The following is a 26,215-nucleotide window of genomic DNA, read 5'->3' on the forward strand; positions in this document are numbered from 1 at the left end:
TTCCATATTTTAAAAGAAAAATTCAGTCTTGAAAGATATGATTCTAGCAATAGGCATTAACAGGAAAAGGGATTTTAGAGCAGCAGTGTAGCTGATTAGAAGCCAAAAGGAAGAACTATTGGTGGAGGTGAAAGACATGGCTGAGGTACTAGATGAGTACTTTGCATCAGTGTTATACAGGGAAGAGAACTTAGCCAAAGTTATGGTAAACAAAGCTGCTGGGAAGTAGGGAGGAAATAAAAAATAAATTTAAAAAGCAAGTACCAGAAAGGCTGGCAGCACTTAAAATGGTAAGTCACTTGGGTCAAGGTGGGATGTGTCTTAGGACGCTAAGGGAAGTAACAGTAGAAATTGCAGAGCCACTGGCCACAATCTTCCAGTCCTCCTTAGATAGAGGACAGGGTTTTCCATGCCCACCAGCATCAAGCGTGTTCAGTGGCATGAGCGGACAATATGGTATGATCGGTTTCACGACGGCGTGAAACCAATTTGTGATCATCTGCTCAGCCCTCTGATGGCAGGCCGCGTTTTCCACCATTGGACGTCAGGAACCTCATTGCAATACATTAGCATATCATTATTAGGCCTGCCTGCCGGAATCTTGACAACTGTGACATGCAGAAGTCTGGACTTACTCGCCAGAGCTTTGCTCACATCACAGACATCCGAGGAGCAGAGGATGCTGGAGCCCAACACCAAGGGCACACTGCAGGAATGTTCATGGCACGTTAGATGGATTCTCATGGCTCTGCTGCGAAGCAGTGCTCGGAAGTTGGATAGTCACCACTGATGCTCACAATGGGTGACAGTCAAGGGGGTGGGAAAGGAAGGGCTAGGATCGGCTGGGAGAAGTATTGAGGTTGGGAGGGAGTAATTAAGGTGTCGGAGGGAGGCGACGGCAGCTGGGGAGGTAGGTGTAAGGCAGGTGGAAGATGCAAGGGAAGGAGTGCAGGGAGGGGAGGGTGTCTGGGGGGGAGGAAGGGGTGCAGAGAGGGGAGGAAGTAAGGGTGGAGGAAGAAGTAAGTTTGGAGGAAGGGGAGGGAGCTGGGTGGGGGGGTTGCGCAGAAGTTCCGAGGTGGGGTGCGGAGGGGAGGGGGGGGCAGATGTGCAGGTGAACATGCATGGGAGGGGAAGTCGTTTAGGTCCACGTCTGCCTGTTGAGGAGTGAACTGAGGGTGGGCGCGGCATGGCAGAAGACCATGCATGCTTAATCGAAAGTGAAATGAGAGTCGTGGTGGGCGAGATCATGCGCTGCATGGGAATGTGATCAGTGGGTGGGTGGAGGTGCAGGTAAGCTCAGATGGGCAACTGAAAGCAAACCCCAGCAGGCAGTATTCAAAATGCTCAGGGCATTGAAGAGAGTGTGGAACGTGAAGGATTCACATGCGTGGGAGTGTGCTTGCACAAGGCTCCATAAGGCCCTGTCACACACACACACTTTTCCCTCCAGAATCATTCACGGGCCAGCCGCTCTCTCTGCTGTGACAGGTCTTCCAGGCTGCTTATTTCCACCTCTTCACTGGGCCAGTCCTCTTGGCTGCAGATGAGGATGTGGATGGAGCCGAGAGACTGGCTGGCTGAGGATGTTGGTCCCTTGATAGAGCTCCCTGTGAACCAAAGTTGAGATAAGTAATGCATGGCAGCAGAGTCAAAAGCAGGAGAGAGCGCACACTCAGTTGTGTTGAGGAAGGGATATGGTGGTGCAGGATCTTCAGGTGGGTTCTCGCCAAGAACCTCACCGTTGCCGCAGGCATGGTCCGCATTCCTCATCAGTCAGCATGATGGCACGGAGGGGCCTAATGTGGGCCACTCCACCCCCAGTCTGGGACCTCTCCCTGCTGATGTGAGCAGTCTGCTCCTGCATGAAAACAGATGGAGAGTGTAAGCAGGGTGCAATGCACTGCATGGAATGTTTGTGTGGTAAGCAGCTCCATGGACAGGAATGAGGATGTGAGCTCAAGAGGATATGACCCTGATGGAGATATGAGGGTGTGCGAGAGAGTTAGTGGTGTTGTTCCTTAAGGTGTGAGATCCCTGTGGATGTGTGATGGGTTGGCGAATGAGAGAGTTGAGAGTGATGAGACGAGTGACTTACCCTAGCGGAACGGATGAGAGCATTCATCCTGTAGGGGCATTGGGTGGCTGTCCTCTTTTGCAGGGCATTGGCACTGACCACTGCTGCCACCGCCTTCCAAGCCTGGTAACACTGCTGCCCATCTTGTGGCCAGAGGGAGGCTAGAGGACATTGCAGTGGGCCTCCACAGCATCCAAAAGACGTTCCAGTAACACGTCGCTAAACCTGGGGCCTGTATTCTTCTTGCCTTTCGTGGATATCTTCCCCGCAGTAGTCGTGGCCTGGGAGCACAGGTGTGCGCACGCAGCTGGACATTAAATATGGCGCATGGCGCGATGAAGTGGCAAGGCGATGGCAGGCGGACGGCCATCAAAATGGTGCGTTTCCAGGGAGTGCATAAATAATGTGGTGGGAATGAGATGATATGTTATTTCACACGCCCGCTACCACACTTAGTGCAAATCTGGGACAATTCCGTCCAGAGGGATGGTGCCAAATGACTTGAGGGTTGCAAATGTTACACCCTTGTTCAAAAAGATGGAGGAGGATAAAACTGGCAATTATGGTCAGTTTAATGCTAGTGGCGTGGAAACTTTTAGGAGCACCTCTGTTTCTGATATGCATTAATAGGAGTATAAGGCAAATTTTAAAATTTACAGATGACGCAAAACTTGGAAGGTTAGTAAGCAGGTGAGGAAGATGGTAATAGACTTCAAAAGGATATCGACAGGTTGGTTTAATGGACAGACATGTAGCAGATGAAATTCAATACAGAAAAGTATGTGGTGATACATCTTGCTAGGAAGATTGAATAAGATTAGGTAATATAAACTATATGGTACAATTGTAAAGGGGATGCAGGAACAGAGACACCAAAAGGTACTTGTGCAAGACAGATTAACAGTGGAGTTAACTGGTTTAGACAAATGTTTGATTCACAATCAAGCCAACAGTTATGGATACAGGCAAGAACTTGTTGTTAAAGCCACAATTAGATCAGTCATGATCTTACTGAATGGCAGAGCAGACTCGATGGGCTGAATGGCCTAACTCTTGCTCCTATTTCTTATGATCTTACAGAAGTAAGCGGAAGGCCTAAAAAATCTCAGTCCTTACACGAATCTTTGAAACAGTACTCAAGCCAAGTGGTTAATCTTCCAATTTCTGTTAAGTACCTGACTTGGAGCTTTTTGTGGGATGATAACTGAAGGACTCTACTAACCGTGAATTGGTCTTCTGGGATAGCCAAGCTGAGAGAGAGTGAGTTCCTAGATGCAGGACTCCAGAGTTAAAAGGCATCAGAACCAGGAAAGTTCCGACCTGAGATGACTACACATAAGATGCTAGCAACACCTATGTTGAACTGAGATTCTACAACCGTGAGAAAGTTGGAGGAGATGTGGAGAGTCAACCTTCCCGCATGTAAACAGAAGGTCCACGAAATCTCAAGCCTTACACGAATCTTTGAAAACAGTACCCAGACCAAGTGATTAATCTTCCAATTGCAGATGAATATCTAACCTGCTTTTTTTTGGTGGGGGGGGCTGCAAGTCAAACGCATGTAGAAGGGAATCTGTGTTATCGTGGTGCGACATGTCACCAAAATCTGACCAGGGCATGTAAAAGCAAATTGTAGGAAGCTTAAAGGAAAATCAGTTGCAGCAGGGCAAATGTCTAAGCAGAATTCAGAAAAGACTGAATGAAAGGAATGAGTAGTATAACCATAGCAATAGTGCAGTTGCAAAGTGTTCTCTCAGAACCGACTACAGCAGTGGTTGTAATTGCTCAGGATAGTCAGGGAGATTCTTCCCAATGTATTGATGAAGTGAGTCAGGTGACTGAAGTTAATTAAATGTTTTCTTCCTAAGGGAGAAGTCTTCCCTTACGCTTCAATGAAATAAGTAAACAAATTGATATTTTGAGAGATACCGAAGCTGTTCAGTCATTGATGGTGGCTGATGATATGATTTCAGATAGTCTGATGGAAGAAAAGATACTGATAGGGGGGTATTCACGGGAGGAAGAAAAGATACTGATAGAGGGGTATTCATGGGAGATATTAACCTGCTCCTTTATATGAAATTAGGTTACAAAGAAATTTAGTACACAAAATTGTTTCCGTAGGAGTTATTCCTAGGTAGATTTTTTATTGGGAAATAATTTGGCAGGTGATAGGGTATCTCCAAGAGTTAAGACTTTTGGGTGAAGTGAGAGAAACAGATTTTACAAGAGGAGCATCCTGATTGTTTCCAGATTACACAGTCATGAGGACTCAGGTTCGTAAGGCAAGACAGGATAATGCAAAATCAACTTAAAGGGAGGATGATGATGATGCAGGTATTCAATTCACCTGGAGTTTTTTTTTCAGGAAATTAGATGAGGATAAAAACCTTAAAGAATAAAGCTGACTTATTTAGTCAATCTTCTTTAATTGAAACCCAGAAGGTAGATCCTGATTTGCAGGTATTATCTCAAACAGCATATTCTGGAAAGAATCAGAAAAGGTTTGTGAATGTTATAACCTAAAAAATGATATATTAAGAAATTGAGACCTCCTCAAAGACCAATGGGTGAAGAATGGACCATAGTCCATCAAAGTGCTGTCCCTCCAGGTTATCACAAAGAAAGTTTAAGGATTGCACAAGAGATTCAAATTGCAGGTCATTTAGGAATAAGAAAGACTCGCACACGTCAAATGGTTAGATAAACCCAGCCATCAGTTAAATCAGCTCCATTGATCCCTATGCCTGTTTTCAACAAAACATTTATTAGAGTTCTAATGGATTGTGTGGGGCCTTTACCTAAAACCAAAATTAGGTATCAATATCTTTTAACTATCATGGGAATATCTGTGAAGTTTGCAGAGGCCATTCCCTTAAGAAAGATTACTTCAAAGACAGTAATTGAAGGGTTAATTCAGTTTGTAACTAGGTGTGAATTACCTAGAGGGGTTTAACCTGACCACAGGTCAAATCCAGAAACTTGAGCACATAATTCGGGCTTCAGCATTGTAGTGAGGGAGCGCTGCACTGCTCCAAAGGAGATGTGAAACCAAGGCCATACCTGTGGTTTTAAGCAGGATGTAAAAGATGCCATAGCACTATTAGTAGAAGAGGAGCAGAGTGTTCGCCAGGTGTCCTGGTTGCTGTTTGATGAGAGATTAATATTAACTTAAAAAGCAGATTATTTGGCAATGTTCCACATTGCTGTTTGTGGTAGCATGTAAAATAGGTTGTGTATTTCACTTTCTTGCAACAGTGCCTAAATGCCCAAAAAGTACTTCAATGGGAGGGAAAGTTGTGAAAGATGCTATGTAAATAAGAACCCTGACTTTCATTTCTAACTTTGTAAACATTTCTTGTTCAACTTCTGGTGGACCAATATTAAAACTGTCAATAGTTTGGATAATGCAGACAAGGACTGCAATGGATTTTAATCTGCTGCCCTTGTCCTTTGAGGTGGTAGAGGTTGGGGGCTTGGAAGGTGCTGACAAAGGAGCCTTGGTGAGTTGCTGCTGTACATCTTGTAGATGGTACACACTGCTGTCACTGTCCATCGGTGGTGGAGGGTGTGAATGTTGAAGGTTGTGGATGGCATTCCAATCAAGCTAACTGCTTTGTCCTGGATGATATCAAGCTTCTGGAGTGTAGCTGGAGCTGCGCTCATCCGGGCAAGAGGACAGTATTCCATCATAGTCCTGACTTGTGCCTTGCAGATGGCAGATATGCCTTGGGGAGTCAGGAGATGAGTTACTCACTGCAGAATTCCCAGCTTCTGACCTGCTTTTGCAGCCACAGTATTTATATTGCTGCTCCAGTTCAGTTTCTGGTCAATGGTAACCTCCAAGATGTTGATAAGAAGGATTCAGCAATGGTAATACCATTGAACATCAAGAAGAGGTGGTTAGGTTCTCTCTTGTTGGAGATGGTCATTGCCCAGCACCTGCATGGCACGAATATTACTTGTCACATCAGCCCAAGCATGAATGTCATTCCGGTCTTGCTGCATATGAACACAGACTGCTTCAGTGTCTGAGGAGTTGCGAATGGTGCTGATCATTGCATCAGTGAACATCCCAATTCTGACCTTATGAGAGAGAGGTCATTAATGAACCAGCTGAAAGATAGTTGGGCCTTGGACACTACCCTGAGGAACTCCTGCAGCAAAGACCCAGGGCTGAGATGATTGACCTCCAACAACCACAACTTTCCTTCACGCTGGTTATGACTCCAAACAGTGGAGAATTTCCTCCCCCCAGCCCCCCCGCCAATTCCCATAGACTCCAGTTTTGCTGGTGCTTTTTGATGTCACACCTAGTCAAATGCTGCCTTGATGTCAAGGGCAGTAACTCTCACCTCACCTCAGGAGTTCAGGTCTTCTGTCCATGTTTGGATCAAGGCTATAATGAGGTCAGTAACTGAGTGAATCTAGCAGAATCCAAACAGGGCATCGATGAGCAGGTTATTGCCAATTGACTGCTGCTTGATAGCACTGTCGACGCCCCTTTCCATCATTTTGCTGATGATTGAGAGTAGACTGATGGGGCAGTAGTTGGCTGGGTTGGATTTTTCTGCGGCATATCTGGGCAATTTTCCACATAGCCAGGTAGGTGGCAGTGTTGCAGCTATACTAAAACAACTTGGCTAGGGGCGAGTGTGCTCTGGAGCACGTAATCAATACGATTGTCAGAATATTGTCAGGGCCCATAGCTTTTGCAGTATCCAGTGCTTTCAGCCATTTCTTGATATAACGTGGAGTGAATTGAATTGGCGGAAGACTGGCATCTGTGATGCTGGGGGCCTCAGGAGGATCGACGCAGCACTGCTGGCTGAAAATGGTTGCGAATGCTTCAGGCTCGTCTTTTGCACTGATGTACTGGGCTCATTGAGGATGGGGATATTTGTTTATAAACAAATTAGTTGTTTAATTGTCCGCTACCATTCATAACTGGATGTGGCAGGCCTGTAGAGCTTAGATCTGATCTGTTGGTTGTTCAATTGCTAAGCTCTGGCTATCGCTTGCTGCTTATGCTGTTTGGCATGCAAGCAGTCCTGTGTTGTAGCTTTACCAGGTTGAGCCCTCATTTTTTAGATATGCCTGGTGCTGCTCCTGGCATACCCTTCCTGCACTCTTCATATTGAACCAGGGTTGATCCGCCGGTTTGATGGCAATGGTAGAGTTGGGTACATGCCAGGCCATGAGGTTACAGATTGTGTTTGAAACAATTCTGCTGCTGCTGATGGCCCATAGTGACCCATGTTTACCCAGTTTTGAGTTGCTAGATCTGTTTAAAATCTAGCATTGGTGGTAGTGCCACACAACACGATGGAGGGTGTCCCTCAATGTAAATATGGGGCCTCATTTCCAAAAGGGTTGTGCAGTGGTCATTTCTATCTATGCAGTCATGGCCAGATCCACCTGCGACATGTAGATTGGTGAGGACAAGGTCAAGTAGGTTTTTCCCTCTTGTTAGTTCCCTCATCACCTGCAGCAGACCCCAGTCGAGCAGCTATACCCTTGAGGACGCAGCCAGCTTGGTCAGTAGTGGCACTACCAAGCCACTTTTGGTGATGGACATTGATGTGCCTCACACAGAGTGCATTCTGAGTCTTTGTCAACCTCAAGTGCTTCCTCCAAGTGGTGCCCAACATAGAGGAGTGTTAATTCATCAGTTGAGGAACATGGTAGGTGATCAGTGCTGCTGGTGGGACAGGGTATACCTAGGGTTGGTGGTGGTGGTGTCTGGGACATAGTCACACTCACCAAATCATACCTTACAATGTCAGGCTTTTACTTAACTAGTCTGTGGAACAGCTCTCCCAATTTTGGTAACTTTGGCAATTTGGAAGATTTCAGGGTCGAAAGGGCTGGGTGTGCCATTGTCATTATCAGTGTCTAGCGCGATTGGTCTAGTTCTATTCCTGACCAACTTTTTTGTAGCAGTTTGCTACAACTGGATGGCTTAGTGGCCATTTTGGGGCGCAGTTAAGAATCAGTCACATTGCTGTGGGTCTAGAGTCACATGCAGGCCAGACCAGATAAGGGTGGCAGATTTTCTTCCCTAAAGGACATTAGTGAACCAGATGGGTTTTTATGACAATCGACAATGGTTTCATGTTTCCATGGTCATCATTACCGAGACTGGTTTTCAATTCCAGATTTATTAATTGAATTTAAATTCCACAAACTGCCATGGTGGGATTTGAACCCTGGTCCCCAGAGAATTACCCTGGACATCTGGATTACTTGACCAGTGCCATTATCACTGCACCACCACCTCCCCTTGTCAAAATACAAAATATTGTTCAGCTCGTCAGTGAATGGGATGCTGAATATACAAATTCCCAAACTACTCAAGTTGAAACTGTCAATAGGCTTTACAGAAAGAAATGAGTCATGTACTGTGCCTTGTACAGCTCAAAGTTAACAGCCCAAACGCCCATGGCTTCACAATGCAATTCTTTCTTTCCGCAAACTAGAATGAGCTCAGCTGCCTGGCACACTCTCCATTCCCCTACTAAAAATAATGCGGGGTTTAAAACATTGCCATAATCTCGCTGGCCAGTTTTTCTAGGTAGTTAAAGAAAATGGATATAGCTTACTACTGAGTAAAAAAGGGGGAGATGGTGGCATAGTGGTAACGTCACTGAACTAGGAATCCAGTGGCCAAAACTAATGCTCTAGCGGCATAGGTTCAAATTCCACTACAGCAGCTGGTGGAATTTAAATTCAATGAATAACTTGGAATTGAAAGCTAGTCTCAGTAATGGTGACCATGAAACTATCACTGATTGTTATTAAAACCCATCTGGTTCACTAATGTCCTTTAGGGAAGGGAATCTGCTGTCCTTACATGATCTGACTTACACTGACTCCAGACACACAGCAATGTAGTGGACTCTCAACTGCTCTCTGAAATGGCTTAGCGGGCCACTCAGTTCAAGGGCAAATAGGAATGAGCAACAAATGCTTCCTTGGCAGCAATGTCCACATCTTGCGAAATAAAAAACTGATATATCAGGACCCTAATATTTTTAAACCCATATGCAAATAACCATCTGTACACTAATACTGTAAAACTAACTCAGCAGGGGTGTGGGAACCAGAAGAGAATATTAGAAAGTAATAGCAGGGTGCACGGAATGTTGGGAGAGGGAGATAGCACTAAGAGAGAGAATAGCAAGTTAATAGATGGAGTTGGAGTAAGGAAGTAAGTAATGAAGTATAATTCAGGGTTACACTGCATGTATGTGAATGCACGGAGTACAGTTAATAAAATTGGGGAGTTACAGGCACATGCCTTGTGGGATTATGACGTTGTGGTGATAATGGAGACCTGACTTAAGGAAGGGCAGATCTAGGTGTTAAATATTCCTGGTTGCAAAGTGTTCAGAAAAGATAGGAAATGGAAAAAAGGAGGAGCAGTGACATTTTTGGTTAAGGAGAGTATTGCAGTACTAGAGAAAGTGGATGTGTCAGAGGATTCAAGGACAGAACCGATTTGGCTAGAGCTAAGGAATAAGGAGGGTGTAATTACATTATTCGGTGTAATGTATAGACCACCAGCTAGTGGGAAGGACATAGAGGAACAAATCTACAAGGAAATTACAGAGGTGTAAACATTGTAGAGTAGTTATAATGGGGGACTTTAATTACCCGTCTATAGAATGGGATAGTGGTAGTGTTAGGGGCAGTGAGGAACAAGTGTTCCTAGATTGTGTTCAGGAGAATTTCCTACAGCAGTATGTGTCCAGTCCAACAAGAAAGGAGGCACTGCTAGATCTGGTTCTTGGGAATGAGGTGAGCCAAGTAGATCAAGTGATAGTAGGGAAACATTTAGGAGACAGTGGATCATTGTATCATAAGATTTAAGGTTACGGTGGAAAAGGATATTGGTCAATCCAGGGTAAGAATAATCAACTGGCACAAGGAGCTGGGCCGGATAGATTGGAACCAAAGGTTGGTGGGAAAAACAGCTGCTGAACAATGGAATACCTTCAAAGAGGAGATTGTTTGAGCACAGTCAAGGAATGTTCCCTCAAAAGGAAAGGGTAGGACAAACAAATCAGAGCTTCCTGGGTGACAAAGGAATTAGAAATTAAGTTAAAGAAAAAGTGTGTTGATGACTGGTGTCAGGTATCAAATACAATTGAGAATCAAACTGAATACAGAAGGTTCAGAAGGGATGTAAAAAAGCAAATACAAGAAGCAGAGGGATTATGAAAAAAGACTGGCAGCTAACATAAAAGGAAAAAGTATTTGATAAGCACATCAATAGTAAAAGGGTGGTAAAAGGAGGAGTAGAGTCAATTAGGGACCAAAAAGGGGATTTACACAGAGGCAAGAGGCATGGCTGAGGTGTTAAATGAATACTTTGTATCTGTCTTTACCTACGAGGTAGATGCTGCCTGGGCCATGGTGACAGAGGAAGAAACTCAGTCACTAGAAGGGTATGAAATTGAAAAGGAGATATTGGATAAACTGTTGGTATTTAAAGCTGATAAGGCACCGGGACCGGATGAGATGCATCCAAGAATATTGAAGGAAGTGAGAGTGGAAATTACAGAGGCACTGGCAATAATTTTTCAACGTTCCCTGGACTTGTGGGAGGTGCCAGAGGGCTGGAGAATGGCCTCCTCCTACACTAACAATTCTGTGATAGGAGGGCATCAGATTTAAATTCAGGATAAAATAACAGAAATGCAACCATTTTGGTTTGTTGCATCTTTAAACAGGTAACGCTTTTTTTTCACCTCAGGCTACAAGGAAGGCTCGAGCTAAATGAGAAAAGAAGTAATTTTAAGTGAAGGTATATGACTTAGATTCTGTCACTCTACCTTTGTGTCTAAATATAATCTGATTTGGTTAAGTACAGAGTTCTGACTTTGAAGCCAGTCAAAAACAATTATACAATTATCCACAAATAATTATTCAATTTTTTTTAAGATAAGTTGAACTGTCTTGGTAATAAAGGTCCTTCAGGAAAAAAAAATCAGAAAGCAAATAACAAACATTTAACCTGCCCTTTCTACATAACATTCTACATATGTACAATCCATGCTATCCCTTTAATCTCTAAGAATAAGGTTCTGGATTTCATTCTGCTCAGAAGCAAATCAAGCAAAACTCCAGAATATCTAACCTCACATTATGCATTATTTTATCATTGACCAATTGTATTTCCTTACATTTCCATCAAATCAGCAGCTCAAACTACCCCAAAAGTATTTTGTATACAGATCCTTAGTTACCACAGTTCCAAAGCAGATGTCTAAGCAACTTTTTTTTTTAAATGGCAATAATTGATGCAGTATTAGATATTTTGCTGGGAGACTGGTGCATCAGCAACCTGCAACACTAAGTGCAGCATAAAATCAACTTTAATCAATAGTGGTTAAACCTGTATTGGATTCCTCTAGCTTTCAAAGTTCATGTGAAATAACATGTTAAAGTATCCATTCAAATCAGCATTTTAATTAAATTTAACCCCTTTTTTCTACAGATGAAGTTCAGTTGTGAACCATCCTTCATAACTTGCAATCCGAATTGTCACTTTTATTGCCCTTCAGTACATGTATTTTTTTTAAAAATCATTAGTGACATGCAAGGGAGGGGAGAGCGGTTTCATTCTTAAAGATTAGATTTTTTTCGTTAGGTTCAAAACCAGTAACAATCTGGACCTGTCGGGGTGTTATTTTCCCACTTGGTCCTTGCCATACAATGTAAAACTCAATAATAAATTAAAACAGAAAATTCTGAAAATATTTAGTATGTCTATGAGCAACTGACAAGAAAAATAAAGTTAGCACTTTGGTTGTAGCTTATATGTCAGAATTGGAAGACCTTCATGAGGGTGAAGAAACAAAAGGATAGAACAATGGGTAAAAGTAGTCACCATTGTTATTCCCACAGTTGTGTTCCTTCTGTCGAGTTGCTTTGCTCAGCGAACACGTTTGCAAGCCTATCTACTGGTGAGTGAGTTGGTAAACAAAATACTGCGGATGCAGAGACCCATGTAAAATGAAGCACATGCCGTTTATTAACACAATTAACAGAGCACTAACATGTGTGCTTCTCCAACCAGCCTCTATTCTAAATTTCTGATTAACATTGTAGCCCATACTACACAGCAATTGGGTAATAGAGTCATGTGGTCAATCTGCTCACACCCTCTTAAAAATGGTGTATTGCACCTCAGATTACCACATTCCTCCCACTTTATTCGAAAGTACAATTTACAATCTTTACAATATATCAGCTATTTACATAAATAAACTATTTACAAATTCAGTCGCTCTGGAGGCTTCTTCAAACGTGTCAAACTTCGAAGTTCTACGACTTCAGATGGTTTGTGCAAGGCCTCCCCGCCAGGAGTCATCTGTCCACTAGGCTCTCCAGTAGGAACCAGTAAGTTTGTTTCTTCGACTCTCATGCTCAACAGATCCTACAGGCACTTCCAAACCAAGTGGAGTTCCTTCCACCTGTGGTGTAGACTCAAACAGCAATGCTTTCACCCTCTTTCGAGCCCAATTGCATGCACTCCTGCTGCCCCTTCCCTCTGAATTCAACAATATTATGAAGGTCAACTGTCAGGAAGGTTCTCAAAATTAGGATGTTGGGCAAGGCTAAATTCACTGTATGATCAGCTTCCTGCTGTGTAAACATACATTTTCGGGGCCATGTTAGTAATTCTGCTTTTTCTTCCTACACATCTTCTTTTGGTGGGTGTTCTTCTTGGCAGCGCTGACTTTAATCCCAGCCTTCTTTTCAATTTGGCCAGACTAGGCTCAGGTATAAGGTCAACTTGAGTGAACTCAGAGGTTAAGTCTTCCAGCATTTCCTTATCAGTCAGCTCCTTTGAAAACTCAGGGGTGTCTATTTTTAAAGCTTCTTGGTTTTCACGTAGCTGATTCTTCAGCTCTTCCATTTCTTTTTTATATTTGTTAGTTGCTTCTTGGAGAACTAAGCATTGTTGTGTTTTCTCAGCTAATGTATTCTTCATCTTGGCCAGAGATATGCTGAATTCTTTGTTCTTCCTCACACCTTTTTAGAATTACAAATTGGGATCTGAGGGAATCTTATAATATGCAAAAGTCTTTCAGCAGATTCTCTTTCTTTTTGGAGGTTACTGACTTCAACTTGAACTCTGTCCTGAAGCGTCACTTCTACAAGTTCCTTTTGTTGAGTCTTTACATACTCCTTATTCCAAACAGTAACATTTCCTACTTCTGATTGAGATCTCAGTCGCCTCTCAAGATTAATCTCTCTTAACCAGTTTCTTCCAAGGAGACTCAGTCCTCTGCCTATCATCACTATTAGGGGTAGATTAACAGACTGATTTTCATAGGGTACTGGAATCTTGCATGTACCTCTTACTGGTATGTCTTCACCAGTATGTCTCTTTAATTTAGCATCTGAATTTTCCCGATTTAATGAGTGGTCTCCTCCATTCAGATATTTGAACGTATGTTCCCCTATGACTGTTGTGGATGCTGCTGTATCCACTTCCATTCAGATGGGTTTCTCGTTGACTTTCACTGTCCGGTATATTGGCTCTGTTTTACCCATTTTTATGTAGTGAGTAAATATCTGACTGTTTCTTCTAGTTCCTCTATTATGTGGGTTTCATGATTTCTACCTTTTTGTTTAAAGTTTTGTCTTAATCTGTCTTTACAATATTACATAATGTGCCCATTACAACAGCAGTAGAAACCCTCGATTCTTTTAAATTGTTGTTCGCTTGCAGGCTCTCTGGTTTCATTCCTATTATTATTGTGGGTTTTCTCTGCTAAACCATTGCTTTTTGCTAGTCTGTTAATGGTGGCTGGTTCCCACCTTTCTGCAGAGCCCAGTGCTTCCGCGCTATTTCTAACTGGTGCTTCCCTCCCGATGCAAAGGGTGGTGCCATTTTGCGCTCCCTTGATTGCTTCTGAATCCCTGACTGTGCTCTCCATTGCGAGTGCCAAATCCAGCACCTGAAATCTACCTGCTGAAATCTAAATTAATTTCTGACGACAACCTTTTTTGAATGGCATCTTCATTAATCCCACATACTAATCGGTCTCTTAACATGTCATCAATCAACGTCCCATACTCAGTGCTCTGTCAATTGCTTTAAGGCTGCTACATAGCAAGCAATTGTCTCTCCAAGGGTGCAACACCTCAAATTAAATTTAAAACGCTGTGCCGTTACCGATGATTTCGGCTGAAAGTGGCTTTTCACAAGATTTACCAACTCAAAGCTCTTGGAATCTGGGGTGTGGGGTGCTGTTAGACTATGAATTAGGCTGCATCTTTTACTGCCACATGTTGATAAGAGGATCGCTCGCCTCTTCTACTGCCCCCCCCCACCCCCTCCAAAAGGCCAAAAAGAACGCAAGGCGTTCAATATAATGTGACCTGTCATCAGTGGTCTGATCAAATGGTTTGATACAGCCAAACTGTGGCATACTGGAGGAAGATAACTTTGATGACTATGATGAAGACTGTACTTACAATCGCCTTGCAAGGCATGGCTGATTTATTTCTGATGAATTTCCACGGCTTTCTTTGGTGTCATTGGCTGGTCGTGTTTTGCCTCATTGCCAGTTATGTTCTGTCAGGTTGCTTGCTCAGCGAACACGGTTGCATGCCTATCAACTGGTGAGTGAGTTGGTAAACAAGATACTACAGACACAGAGGCCCAAGTAAGATGAAGTGCTGTTTATTGGCACAAGTAACAGAGCACTAACACATGTGCTTCTCCAACCAGACCCTATTCTAAACCACGGATCAACATTGTAGCCTGTGCTAATACAGTCACGTGCTCAATCTGCTCACATTCTCTTAAAGGTATACTGCATCTCAGATTACCACAACCACACAGATTAAAGACACATTACAAGTCATTTCCATGACTGTATACACATGGGTGTTTACTTATATTTTGGTGGGCAAGAAAATATTCATTATTTTCAGGACTTGGAGAATATACTAAAGAGAGTTCATATAATAATAATTAATGCTTCACAAAGATGTTAGTAATATTGCAAAATACTGCAGATGCTGGAAATCTGAAAATAAAACAAAATGTTGGAAATACTCAGGTCAGGCAGCATCTGTGGAGGGAAAATTCCAAGTTCTGATGAAAGGTCAACAACCTGAAACGTTGACTCTGTTTCTCATCCACAAAAGATGAGGTTGAATTAGGGGTGGGATTTGAACCAACACTATCTTGAATATAAATTCACTGGCCATAATTAATCACTGTATTCAAAATGCCATTACTATCTAGCTAGCCCATACAATGACCTTCTAGGCTGAACCGAAACCACTCCTTTTAGCACTTAGGATAGACACTGTTCTCTGCAGTATGCATATCATTTAATGTGCAAAATTGGCCCTGCACCTTGTGCATCATCATACCATCATGGATGCTTTGTTTTCTGCCCTGCTTTTATTATTCCTTCTTGAGCTATGGATGTTGCTGCAAGGCTAACCATTCATTTTCCATCCTTAGTTGTTCAAGGTGGTGGTTTGGTGGTTGGTCACCTTCTTGAAAAACGGGAGTTCATGTGGTGAAGGCCCTTCTAACAACCCTGTTGATTAAAAAAAAATCCAGGATTTTGACCCAGTGATTATGATGGAACAGCGATGTATTTCCAAGTCAAGATTGAAAGACTTGGGGTCCTGTGGGGGAAGGGGTGCGGGTGGGCAGCAAAGGCAGGAACTTGGAGGTGGCCTCATTCTCATGCACCTGCTGCAATTGCCCTTCTAAGTGGTAAAAGTTGTGAGTTTGGCAGGTGCTATCAAAGTAGTTTTGGAAGCTGCTGCAGTACATACTGAAGATAGAAAACACAACAGTCACTGTGCACTGGTGCTGGAGGAAGTATACGTTTCAAGTGAGCTGGCTGCCAATCGAGCAGACTGCTTTGTCTTGAATGGTGGAGAGTTTGAGTGTTGTTGCAGTTCCACCCATGCAGGGAAGTGGAGGATATTCCATCAGACTCCTGACTTATGCCTTGTAGATGGTAGAAAAAATTGGAAGTCAGAAAGAGAACAAAAGAGAGAGTCTCCCCTCTTACATCGATGGGCCACTTTCAGCAGTTTTCATTCAAATTATGGTGGAGGTCATTCCAATCCAAGAAGAAAACCTTTATTCAACTAATGAAAAAGCAGGTATTAAGAACACGTTGAATTCCTTTTGAATGAAGTGTCAGGTTGTTTTAGTTAGTAGCACACTCACCTTCTTGAGGCAAAAGGCTGTGGGTTGAAGGCCTTTATCGACTTGATAATATGGACTGGATTTTCGCCAAGTCGGGATGATTCGGGAGCCCTTTAAAAATGACGACCGGGACCAATTCTGGGATTCCCGATTTTAGTAGTGCCTTTTAAGAATGCAAGCTGTTTCAGGTCACAAGTCCACACCCTGTACTCCCAATCTGGCTGGCTCCATTGTGTGCGATAGGCATGTTCTGCAATTTTCATGGAGTCAAGCCAGTTTTTCAAAGAGTCGTGGCTGTGCATCTCAAGAAGTGTTGTGAACCATAGTCTGCACGAGGGCACCTTTTGAAAGACAAGTCCAAAAGGTCCTCCTCATGCTCCCCCATGGTAATACATTGTTTAGAACCAATGAACCCTAAAGTAACAGAAGGATGTGTGAAAGAACGCTTTAAAAAAAGTCATTGATAATTTTCCACTTTCTTTAAAAAAAAATTTTTTTTAACTACAACCCAATAAAAATGTCAATCATCCAGGCTGTGTCAATAGCTGAAACTACAAGCACTTGGAAACCTCGATCTTATGTAAATGAACATCATGCAATTGACAGAAGAGATCAGAGAGCCAGAACTGCCAAAGCAAGCAATTTTTTCTCTGGGGCTCAAGTGTTTTGGCACTCTTATAGATGTCTCAGCCAAATCTCATTGTGCTCTTGGCTGCGAGCCCAGAAATCTATTAGGCCGTTGAAATGCCTGATTTATTCTAATTTATAATTTATTTAAACTTTGCATGTCTTAGTGACGAATCGTCAACTTTACTTGCCGAAAACCATACTGTTTTCTGCCCTGCTCACACACATGCCATACTGGAAACTATTTCTAGCAATTGAGTTGCCACTCAAAAGCCATGAAAAGTCCATGAGCAGCTATCAGCTTAACAAATTGCCAAATGTCATTGCCTTCATTGCAAACTACAAAAATTGGGTCACTGTTTTCAGCCAGAGAAGTGCAAACAGTCAATTGATTATTTAATATTTAATACATTCTTAAGCTTTTCACAAAGGCGGAAGATTTCCTCATTACAAGTTAATCCCTCGGAAAGTTGCCACTCGCATTTCAGAAGTATACCGTATATAGAAACCAAATTAACATGCAAAATTATATACCTCTAGTAAATATTTACAACACAAATAACAGCTTAAACAAATGAAATGATTATTGAAGGCGCAGAGTAGTTTGCATTACAACTAAAGATTAAAATTATTCTCTTTATATATGGTTGTCAAAGTTCACAATATTAAAATTAAATGGAAATAAAACTATACATTATTTTAAAGCTAGCTTCTGCTTGTTATTAAATCAGAGTCCTCAACCTTTCGTCAAATTAAGGTGGTCATGTTCCAGGGGAATCTTGGACTTCTTAGTAGTCAGATACACACAACCTCACTTTCCGATTTATTAATGTTTCGCACTTTGTCAGGGCTACAATTTTAGAAAAATACTGAAATGAAAGCTGTTGATCTTGTAGGATACTGCCCATGTAACTTTCCCCCCCAGTTTCTTCTCTCCATTTGCTGGTCAATGTTAACATTACTATTAACAATTTCTCAATAGTAATGTAGCAACCAGAATATATACACCAAAAATAATGCATTTGAATTTGAGCTTGTTGAATGGGCCACTGTATTGCATGGAATACTTCCATCACAGTATTAGATTTACAGCTCTAAATCCTGCTTTCACAGCTTAAAATAATCTCAACCCATTTCTTAAGCAAACAATACAAGAAACATGAAAACAATTCAAAAAATAAGACCGTTCAAAAGATAAGATCTCTTTTATACAATACAAATATCTTCTGAAACATACCTAGTAATGCTTGAAATAAGCCACTTTTGAAGATACTTATAACTCTTTCAACAGCACTTTGAAGTTGCCTTTCCTCCGGTTTCTTCAGCTTTGAACAGTAGTCCTCAAGAAGCAGTAAAGCACGCTGGGTGTCTAAAAGGCAGGAAGAAAAATGTCTTAGTGCAAAGATAAAAGTTTTTCAGAATAAATGTGAACCAGGATATACAAATATTTTTACTGGCTTATTTTAAGCCATCATCTCTTCCTGGATCATCAGCTCCAATTTTGGCTGTAGTTAATGAGTGACACAATGTCTCCTTCATATGTTACATCACTTCAATCAAGGTTAGCTGAAAAGTAGACCAAGATGGAATCCTTTGCGACTTCAATTCCACCTGAAGGCTAAGTATCCCAAGTTTCTCTTGATGCTCAACCAAACAACCAAGGCAGTGTTTTGTTTGGGCACTCCAATATGCAAATCTCAAATGAATTCAAGGATATGCCTGTTAAGTACTATTCATTACTAAAATAAAACCACTCACTGTTCTGACAGTAATAAGATTTCAAAGGCTTCTTCTGTAACTTCCAATAGAATATTTGAAGTGACATCCTAAAATCGTCATTGAATGTTATAAATGCAATTTCTAAACTGCCATCTCAAAAAATAGGCATTAACACAAATAGTACCTCCAAACATATGCAATTACCCAAAATATATCTCGAATTACATCTGCATAGCACAATACATTTAAAACATTAGTCTTCAGCCCACTGCTGAATTTCAGTGGAATTCTTCATACATTCCTCATGAAGATTTCTTAAAGACTTAAAAGCAAACGATACAGTCACCTCAAATTCAATACTCATCCCTCCCATTGGCATTTGAAGTCCAAGCTCAACTATCTATTTCACTACTTTCCAACTCTTCTTACATTTTAGCACCATCCTGAAATATTGACCTTACAGACAGATGATTTGCATTTATATAGCACCTTTTACAATCTCGGGATGTTTCATATAGCACCTTTTACAATCTCAGGATGTCCCAGTGAAGTACTTTTAATGCATAGTCATAGTTGTACCCAATGAATTACTTTTGATGCATAGTCATAGTTGTAATGGAGGAAAAATGGCAGCTAATTTGCCCACAGCAAGCACAAAAATGATGTTGCTTGAAAGAAATATATTGGCCAGGGCACTGGGTATAACTCCTCTGCTCTTCAAAATAGTGCCATGAGATCTTTTACATCCGCCTGAGCGTGCAGATCTGACCTATCGGTTTGGGTCCTGCCTCATTACAGCCTTAGTCCAAACATGGACAAAAGAACTGAGTTCAAGAGGTGAGGTGAGAGTGACTGCCCTTGACTCAAGGCAGCATTTGACCAAGTGTGGCATCAAGGACCCCTGGCAAAACAGTAGTCAATGGGAATCAGGGAGAAAACTCTCCACTGGTTGGAGTCATACCTAGCGCAAAGGAAGATGGTTTGTGGTTGTTGAAAGTCAATCATTTCAACCCTAGGACATCAACGTAGAATTCCTCAGGGTAGTGTCCTAAGCCCAAGCATCTTCAGCTGATTCATCAATGACCTTCCCTCCATCATTAGGTCAGAAGTGGGGATGTTTGCTGCTGATTGCGTAATGTTCAGCACCATTCACAACTCCTCAAATACTGAAGCAGTCAATGTCCATATGCAGCAAAACCTGAACAATATTCAAGTTGGGCTGATAAGTGGCAAGTTACATTTGCACCACACAAGTGTCAAGCATATCCAACAAGACAGAATCCAACTATCTTTCCCTTGACGTTCAATGGCATTACCATCACAGAATCCCCCACTTTCAATGTTCTGGGGTTAACATTGACCAGAAACTGAACTGGACCAGCCATATAAATACTGTGGCTACAAGGGGAGGTCAGAGGCTGGGAATTCTGCAGTGAGTAACTCACCTTCTGATTCACCAAAGCCGATCCACTATCTACAAGACACAAGTCAGGAATGTGGTGGAATACTCTCCAACAAGCAGATCAACACCATCCAGGACAAAGCAACCGGTTTGAGTGGCACCCTATCCACCACCATAAACATCCATTTCTCTACCACAGAGACAGTAGCAGCAGTGTGTACAATCTATAAGCTGCACTGCAATAACTCGCTGCTCCTTCACGGTCGCTGGGTCAAAATCCTGGAACTCCCTTCCTAACAGCACTGTGGGTGTACTTACACCATATTGGCTGCAGCGGTTCAAGAAGGCAGTTCACTGCCACCTTCTCAAGGGCAACTAGGGATGGGCAATAAATGCTGATCCAGCCAGTGAAGCCCACATCCCATGAATGAATAAAAACTCACCAAGGGTCTTTTGACAGCAGCTTCCAAACCCACAACCTCTACCACCTGGAAGGACAAGGGCAGCAGACGCATGGGAAAACCACCACCTGCAAGTTCCTCCCCAAGCCACATAACATCCCAATTTGGAACTATATCGCCGCTCCTTCACTGTCACTGGGTCAAAATCCTCGAACTCCTTAACAGCACTCTGGGTGTACCTACACCACATGGACTGCAGCAGTTCAAGGCAGCAGCTCATCACCGCCTTCTCAAGGACAATTAGGGATGGGCAATAAATGCTGGCCTAGTCAGCAGCACCCACATCCAACGAAAAAATAAAAAGATTGGCTTTGGTTTAATGTCTCATCTGTAAAAGAAAGCTTCAACCTGGGCATTTTTGTGCTCAAGTCTCTGCAGCGGGGACTTGAACCCAAAAACCTCCTGACTCAGGAGAGAGAGTGTACTACCAACTGAGCCATGGCTGACACTCGACAGACCTTAAGTCTCCACTTATATTGCTCTCTAATTTTCTGAATAGCCACAAATTGAATAATAGCAATAATTTCACAATTACTTTCTTCAAAAAAACCAAAAGCAAGTTGACAAATAATGGCGGAATGGTGAAATGCTGCAACGTACATTAACATTTTTAGGCATCAAATTGTATTATCCAGTACTGTCAATAAATAACGTAGTTTAGGTTATATACTACAAAACCAGTTTATTAAAAAGACAACAATAAAACAGGTTTCAGCAGCTGCAAAGCAACTCTCTCTTGTTTGCTAGATGGGTCCTAGCTAATGCTTCATTAGTGAAAAGGTGGCTGATCTCTGATCAAAAGTCATCTCTGAATCGACAGCCTCTCACTTCAAGTCCTATCCACTCCTCCCCATGGTGAACTCTATTAACCTCTACCTCACAGTGGAGGGGCAGATGTTGGAAGGGTGAAACAAAGTCCATTATGGCATGAAGGGCAACATTCACAAGTATTTGGTACTTCTGGTGGATAATGGTAATGCAACGTGGACTGCAGCAAACGGCGAAAGCAGAGAAACATCCTGTACCAGCCACCTACTGGAGCTGCCGAGCTACCTAGACATCTTGGATCCTCCTTGCCTCTGGGATCGTGCAAAAGCAGCCAGCAGTAGGACAGCAGCACGCATCCCTCCTCCGCTATAATCAAATTCCTTAGCGTAGGTTTAGCTATAAAGTATGAACTACGGACATACAACTAAGATCTACAATGTTGGGAGGCAGGCGAAGCAACAGGTGCAATCACACTGGGAGTCATAGATCTCAACTTGCACGTAGGCATTGACTCACCTTTGGGAAGGGCAGTCGGGGAGGCGGACCTGCAGGAGATACACAAAGCAGGAAGAGAATAAATACAGCCTGGGGAGCGCGGCCCACATCACTCACCTTCTGGAAGAGCAGTCGGAAAGGGGACATGTCAGCTGCTCGGAAGCGGCCCACACTGAGTTCAAAAGGACCGTGAAAAAAAACAAATTGTGACATCACAGGAAAGAAGCAATTTGGTTGGTTGGAGAAGAAGCTAGCTGTTTGGTGAGTATCTGGTAAGCGTTTAAAGTTTATTCTATTCATAAGGGTTCAGAATAAAGTAGGAACTGAACTGTCGGTAAGGTTTATTGAGTAGGGCCAACTAAAATAATTTTTTACTTGGCTTATCCACTGAACAGCAGGAGTTCAGGAGATAAAACAGTGTGAATGGAGACAGTCTGGAGCTTGAAAACTGTGCGAGTACAGAAACGTACATTTCTAAACAAGCACAGAGAAAGTAAGAATTTATAAGCACAGGATGCTGATGTGTAAGGGTAAAGAATTTCTACTTTCTACTAATCTCCAGTTTATAGTTAATAGTACAAGAGTAAGGTTAAAGCTAGTTAAAGTGAAAGTAAAAAAGTGATTTAAAAATTTAAGGTTAAGGCATGGCAGGACAGCTCAACCAAGCAGAATGCTTGTCCTGTGGTATGTGGAGATTCGTGGAAACTTCTCGTGACCCAGACAAGCTCATGTGCAGTAAGTGTCACCGGCTACACAAGCTTGAGCTCCACGTTTCAGAGCTTGAGCAGTGGCCAGAGTCACTGAGGTGCATCGGTGAGGCAGAAAACTAGGTGGACAGAACATTCAGAGAGGTGGTCACACCACATGTTAGGGGCAAGCAAGCAGATAGGGAATGGGTGACCGCCAGGCAGCTCAAGAGAAACAGGCAGGTAATGCAGGAGTCGTCAGAGGTCCTGCTCACTAACCGGTTTTCCATTCTGAATATCGGTGAGGGCAATGGATCCTTGGAGGAGTGCAGCAACAGCCAAGCCCATGGCACCACGGGTGACCCAGCTGTACTGGAGGGGAGGAAGCAGGGCAGAAGGGCAGTACTGATAGGGGATTCTTTAGTTAGAGGATCAGGCAGGCGTTTCTGCGGCCATCAATGTGACTCTAGGATGATTTGTTGTCTCCCTGGTACTAGGGTGTCACAGAATGGTTGCAGGACATTCTTGAGGGGAAGGGTGAAAAGCCAAAGGTCATGGTCCACATTGGTACTAACACATAGGTAGGAAGGGGGATGTGGTCCTGCAATCGGAATTTACAGAGCTAGGTAGAAAATTAGCAAACAGAACCTCTGAAGTAGCAATCTCTGGATTACCCCCAGTGCCACATGCAAGTGAGTACAGAAAGAGGAAGATAAAACAGATGATTGCTGGAAAGATGGTGCAAGAAGGAGGACTTTAGGTTCCTGGGACACTGGGAGTGGCTCTGGGGGAGATAGCACCTGTACAAGCCAGACTGGTTGCATCGGAACAGTATGAGGGCTGAGTTCCTTGCAGGTTGTTTTGCTAGTGCTGCTGGAGAGGGTTTAAACTAACTCAGCAGGGGTGTGGGAACAAGGAGAGGATATTAGAAAGTAATACCAGGGTGCACGGAATGCTGGGAGGGGGAGGTAGCACTAAAATAGAGAATAGTAAGTTAATAGATGGAGTTGGAGAAAGGGAGCAAGTAATGAAGTCTAAATCAGGGTTGCACTGCATGTATGTGAATGCATAGAGTATAGTTAATAAAATTGGGAAGTTACAAGCACAGATTGCCTTGTGGAATTATGATGTTGTGGCGATAATGGAGACCTGACTTAAGGAAGGGCAGATCTAGATGTTAAATATTCCTGGTTACAAAGTGCTCAGAAAAGATAGGAAATGGAAAAAAGGAGGAGCAGTGGCATTTTAGGTTAAGGAGAGTATTGCAGTACTGGTGAAAGAGGATGTGTCGGTGGGTTGAAGAGCAGAATCAATTTGGCTAGAGCTAAGGAATAAGGAGGGTGCAATTACATTGCAGAGTGTAATATATAGACCACCAGCTAGTGGGAAGCATATAGAGGAACAAATTTGCATGGGGATTACAGAGGTGGAAACATCATAGAGTAGTTATGAGGGGCTTTAATTCCCCATACATAGAGTGGGATAGTGGTAGTGTAAGGGGCAGTGAGGGACAAGTGTTCCTAGATCACGCTCAGGAGAGTTTCCTACAGCAGTATGTGTCCAGTCCAACAAGAAAGGAGGCACTGCTAGACCTGGTTTTTGGGAACGAGGTGGATCAAGTGGTAGTGGGTGAACATTTAGGGGACCAAGTAGATCAAGTGGTAGTGGGTGAACATTTAGGGGACAGTGATCATTGTATCATTAGGTTTACGATTACAGTGGAAAATGACATTGGTCAATCCAGAGAGAGAATAATCAGCTGGCAGATAGCCGACTTCAATGGGGCAAGAACAGAGCTGAGCCTGATAGACTGGGACCAAAGGTTGGCGTGAAAAACAGTAGCTGAATAATGGGCAACCTTCAAAGAGAAGATGGTTTGGGCACAGTCAAGGAATGTTTCCTCAAAAGGGAAGTGTAGGACAAACAAATCCAGAGCTCCCTGGATGACAAAGGAATTATAAATTAAATTTAAAAAGGTGTGCTTACGACAGGTGTCAGGTAGCAAATACAATTGAGAACCAATCTGAATACTGAAGGTTCAGAAGGGAGGTGAAAAAGCAAATACAAGAAGCAAAGAGGGATTATGAAAAAAGACTGGCAGCTAACATAAAAGGAAACCCCAAAATATTCCACAAGCACATCAATCGTAAAATGGCAGTAAAAGGACGAGTAGGGCCAATTAGGGACCAAAAAGTGGATTTACACATAAGAGGCAAGAGGCATGGCTGAGGTGTTAAATGAATACTTTGCATCTATCCTTACATACGAGATAGATGCTGCCCAGGCCATGCAGGCAGTTCCTCGTTAGTATAGTGGTCAGTATCCCCGCCTGTCACGCGGGAGACCGGGGTTCAATTCCCCGATGGGGAGTAGGCGTTGTCCTTCATGAGAGGAAACACACGAAATTGAAAATGTCTTGGGCTGCCCAGGCCATGGTGACAGAAGAGGAAACTCAGTCACTAGAAGTGTTTAAAATTGATAAGGAGGTGGTATTGGATAAGCTATTGGTACTTAACGTTGATAAGGCACCAGGACTGGATGAGATGCATCCAAGAATATTGAAGGAAGTGCGTGGAAATTGCAGAGGCACAGGCAATAATCTTTCAATGTTCCCTGGATTCAGGGGCGGTGCCGGAGGACTGGAGAATTACAAACATTACGCCCTTGTTCAAAAAAGGTTACAAATATCTGCCCTGCAATTACAGACCAGTCAGTTTAATTTCGGTGGTGGGGAAGCTTCCAGAAACAATTTGGTACAAAGAACATGGTGAGAGCGCATAAAATAAAGGATACTATTATAAAGGGTGTGCAGGAGCAGAGAGACCTGGGTGTATATGTACATAAGTCATTAAAGGTGACAGGACAGAGAGAGCTATTTATAAAGCATACAGTATTCTAGGCTTCATTAATAGGAGCATAGAGGACAAGAGCAAGGAGGTTATGATGAACTTACATAAGACACTGGTTAGACCTCAGCTGGAGTATTGCTTACAGTACTGGCCGCCACACTATAGGAAGGATGTGAACACATTGGAGAGAGTGCAGAAGAGGTTGAGAGAATGGTTCCAGGGATGAGACACTTCAGTTATGAGGAAAAATTAGAGAATTTGGGGCTGTTTTCCTTGGAGAGGAGAAGGCTAAGAGGAGACTTGATAGAAGTTTTTAAAATCATAAGAGAGACATCTGGACAGAGTAGATAGGGAGAAACTGTTCCCGCTCAAACAGATCGAGAACCAGAGGGCACAGTTTTAAAGTGTTTTGCAAAAGAAGCAATTGTGAGGTGAGAAAAAAAAACTTTCACACTACAAGTAGTTAAGGTTTGGAATGTACTGCCTGCAAATGTAGTGGAGGCAGGTTCAACTGAAGCATTCAAGAGGGCATTGGATGATTATTTAAATAGAAACAACGTGCAGGGTTACAGGGAAAAGGCAGCGGATTGGCACTAAGTTAAAATGCTCAGAGAGCCGGTGCACACACGATGGGCCAAATGGCTTTCTTCTACACCATAACAATTTTGTGAATTCTGTGATTCTGTGACCCTTAGGTGATGGTTAGTCACTAGATATATCCGGAAGCAGCATCAGCATCAGACAGCACTATGTGACGACCCAACTTCTCTATTTAGGGATGCACAGCTGGCTGGTTTTACGAAGGGCTCAATAAACAGAGGCCTAAACACAACATTCTTCTTGCATTACTGCCCAGCACACCACATCTGGGCGCAATTAAATCCAGCAGCAAGAAACTACAGAAGATCGCAAAGACAAACACAAAGTCACC

At 42.8% G+C, this 26,215-nt stretch overlaps 1 protein-coding gene and 1 non-coding gene across 2 annotated transcripts in view; one reads left to right on the forward strand and one right to left on the reverse strand.

Moving 5' to 3' along the window:
* LOC144682415 (disks large homolog 2-like) overlaps nt 1-26,215 on the reverse strand; it is a 1,267,833-nt gene that overhangs the window by 1,204,040 nt on the left and 37,578 nt on the right. Inside the window, exon 2 of the mRNA XM_078544824.1 lies at nt 18,142-18,273. Within this exon, the coding sequence (XP_078400950.1) occupies nt 18,142-18,273 (132 nt within the window). The remainder of the gene's footprint in view (nt 1-18,141; nt 18,274-26,215) is intronic.
* On the forward strand, nt 24,734-24,805 carry trnad-guc (transfer RNA aspartic acid (anticodon GUC)). Its single transcript has one exon. It is a non-coding gene; the product is annotated as a tRNA-Asp (tRNA).

The sequence above is a fragment of the Cetorhinus maximus genome, chromosome 7 (assembly GCF_964194155.1).
Source record: "Cetorhinus maximus chromosome 7, sCetMax3.hap1.1, whole genome shotgun sequence".
Lineage (NCBI taxonomy): Eukaryota > Metazoa > Chordata > Chondrichthyes > Lamniformes > Cetorhinidae > Cetorhinus > Cetorhinus maximus.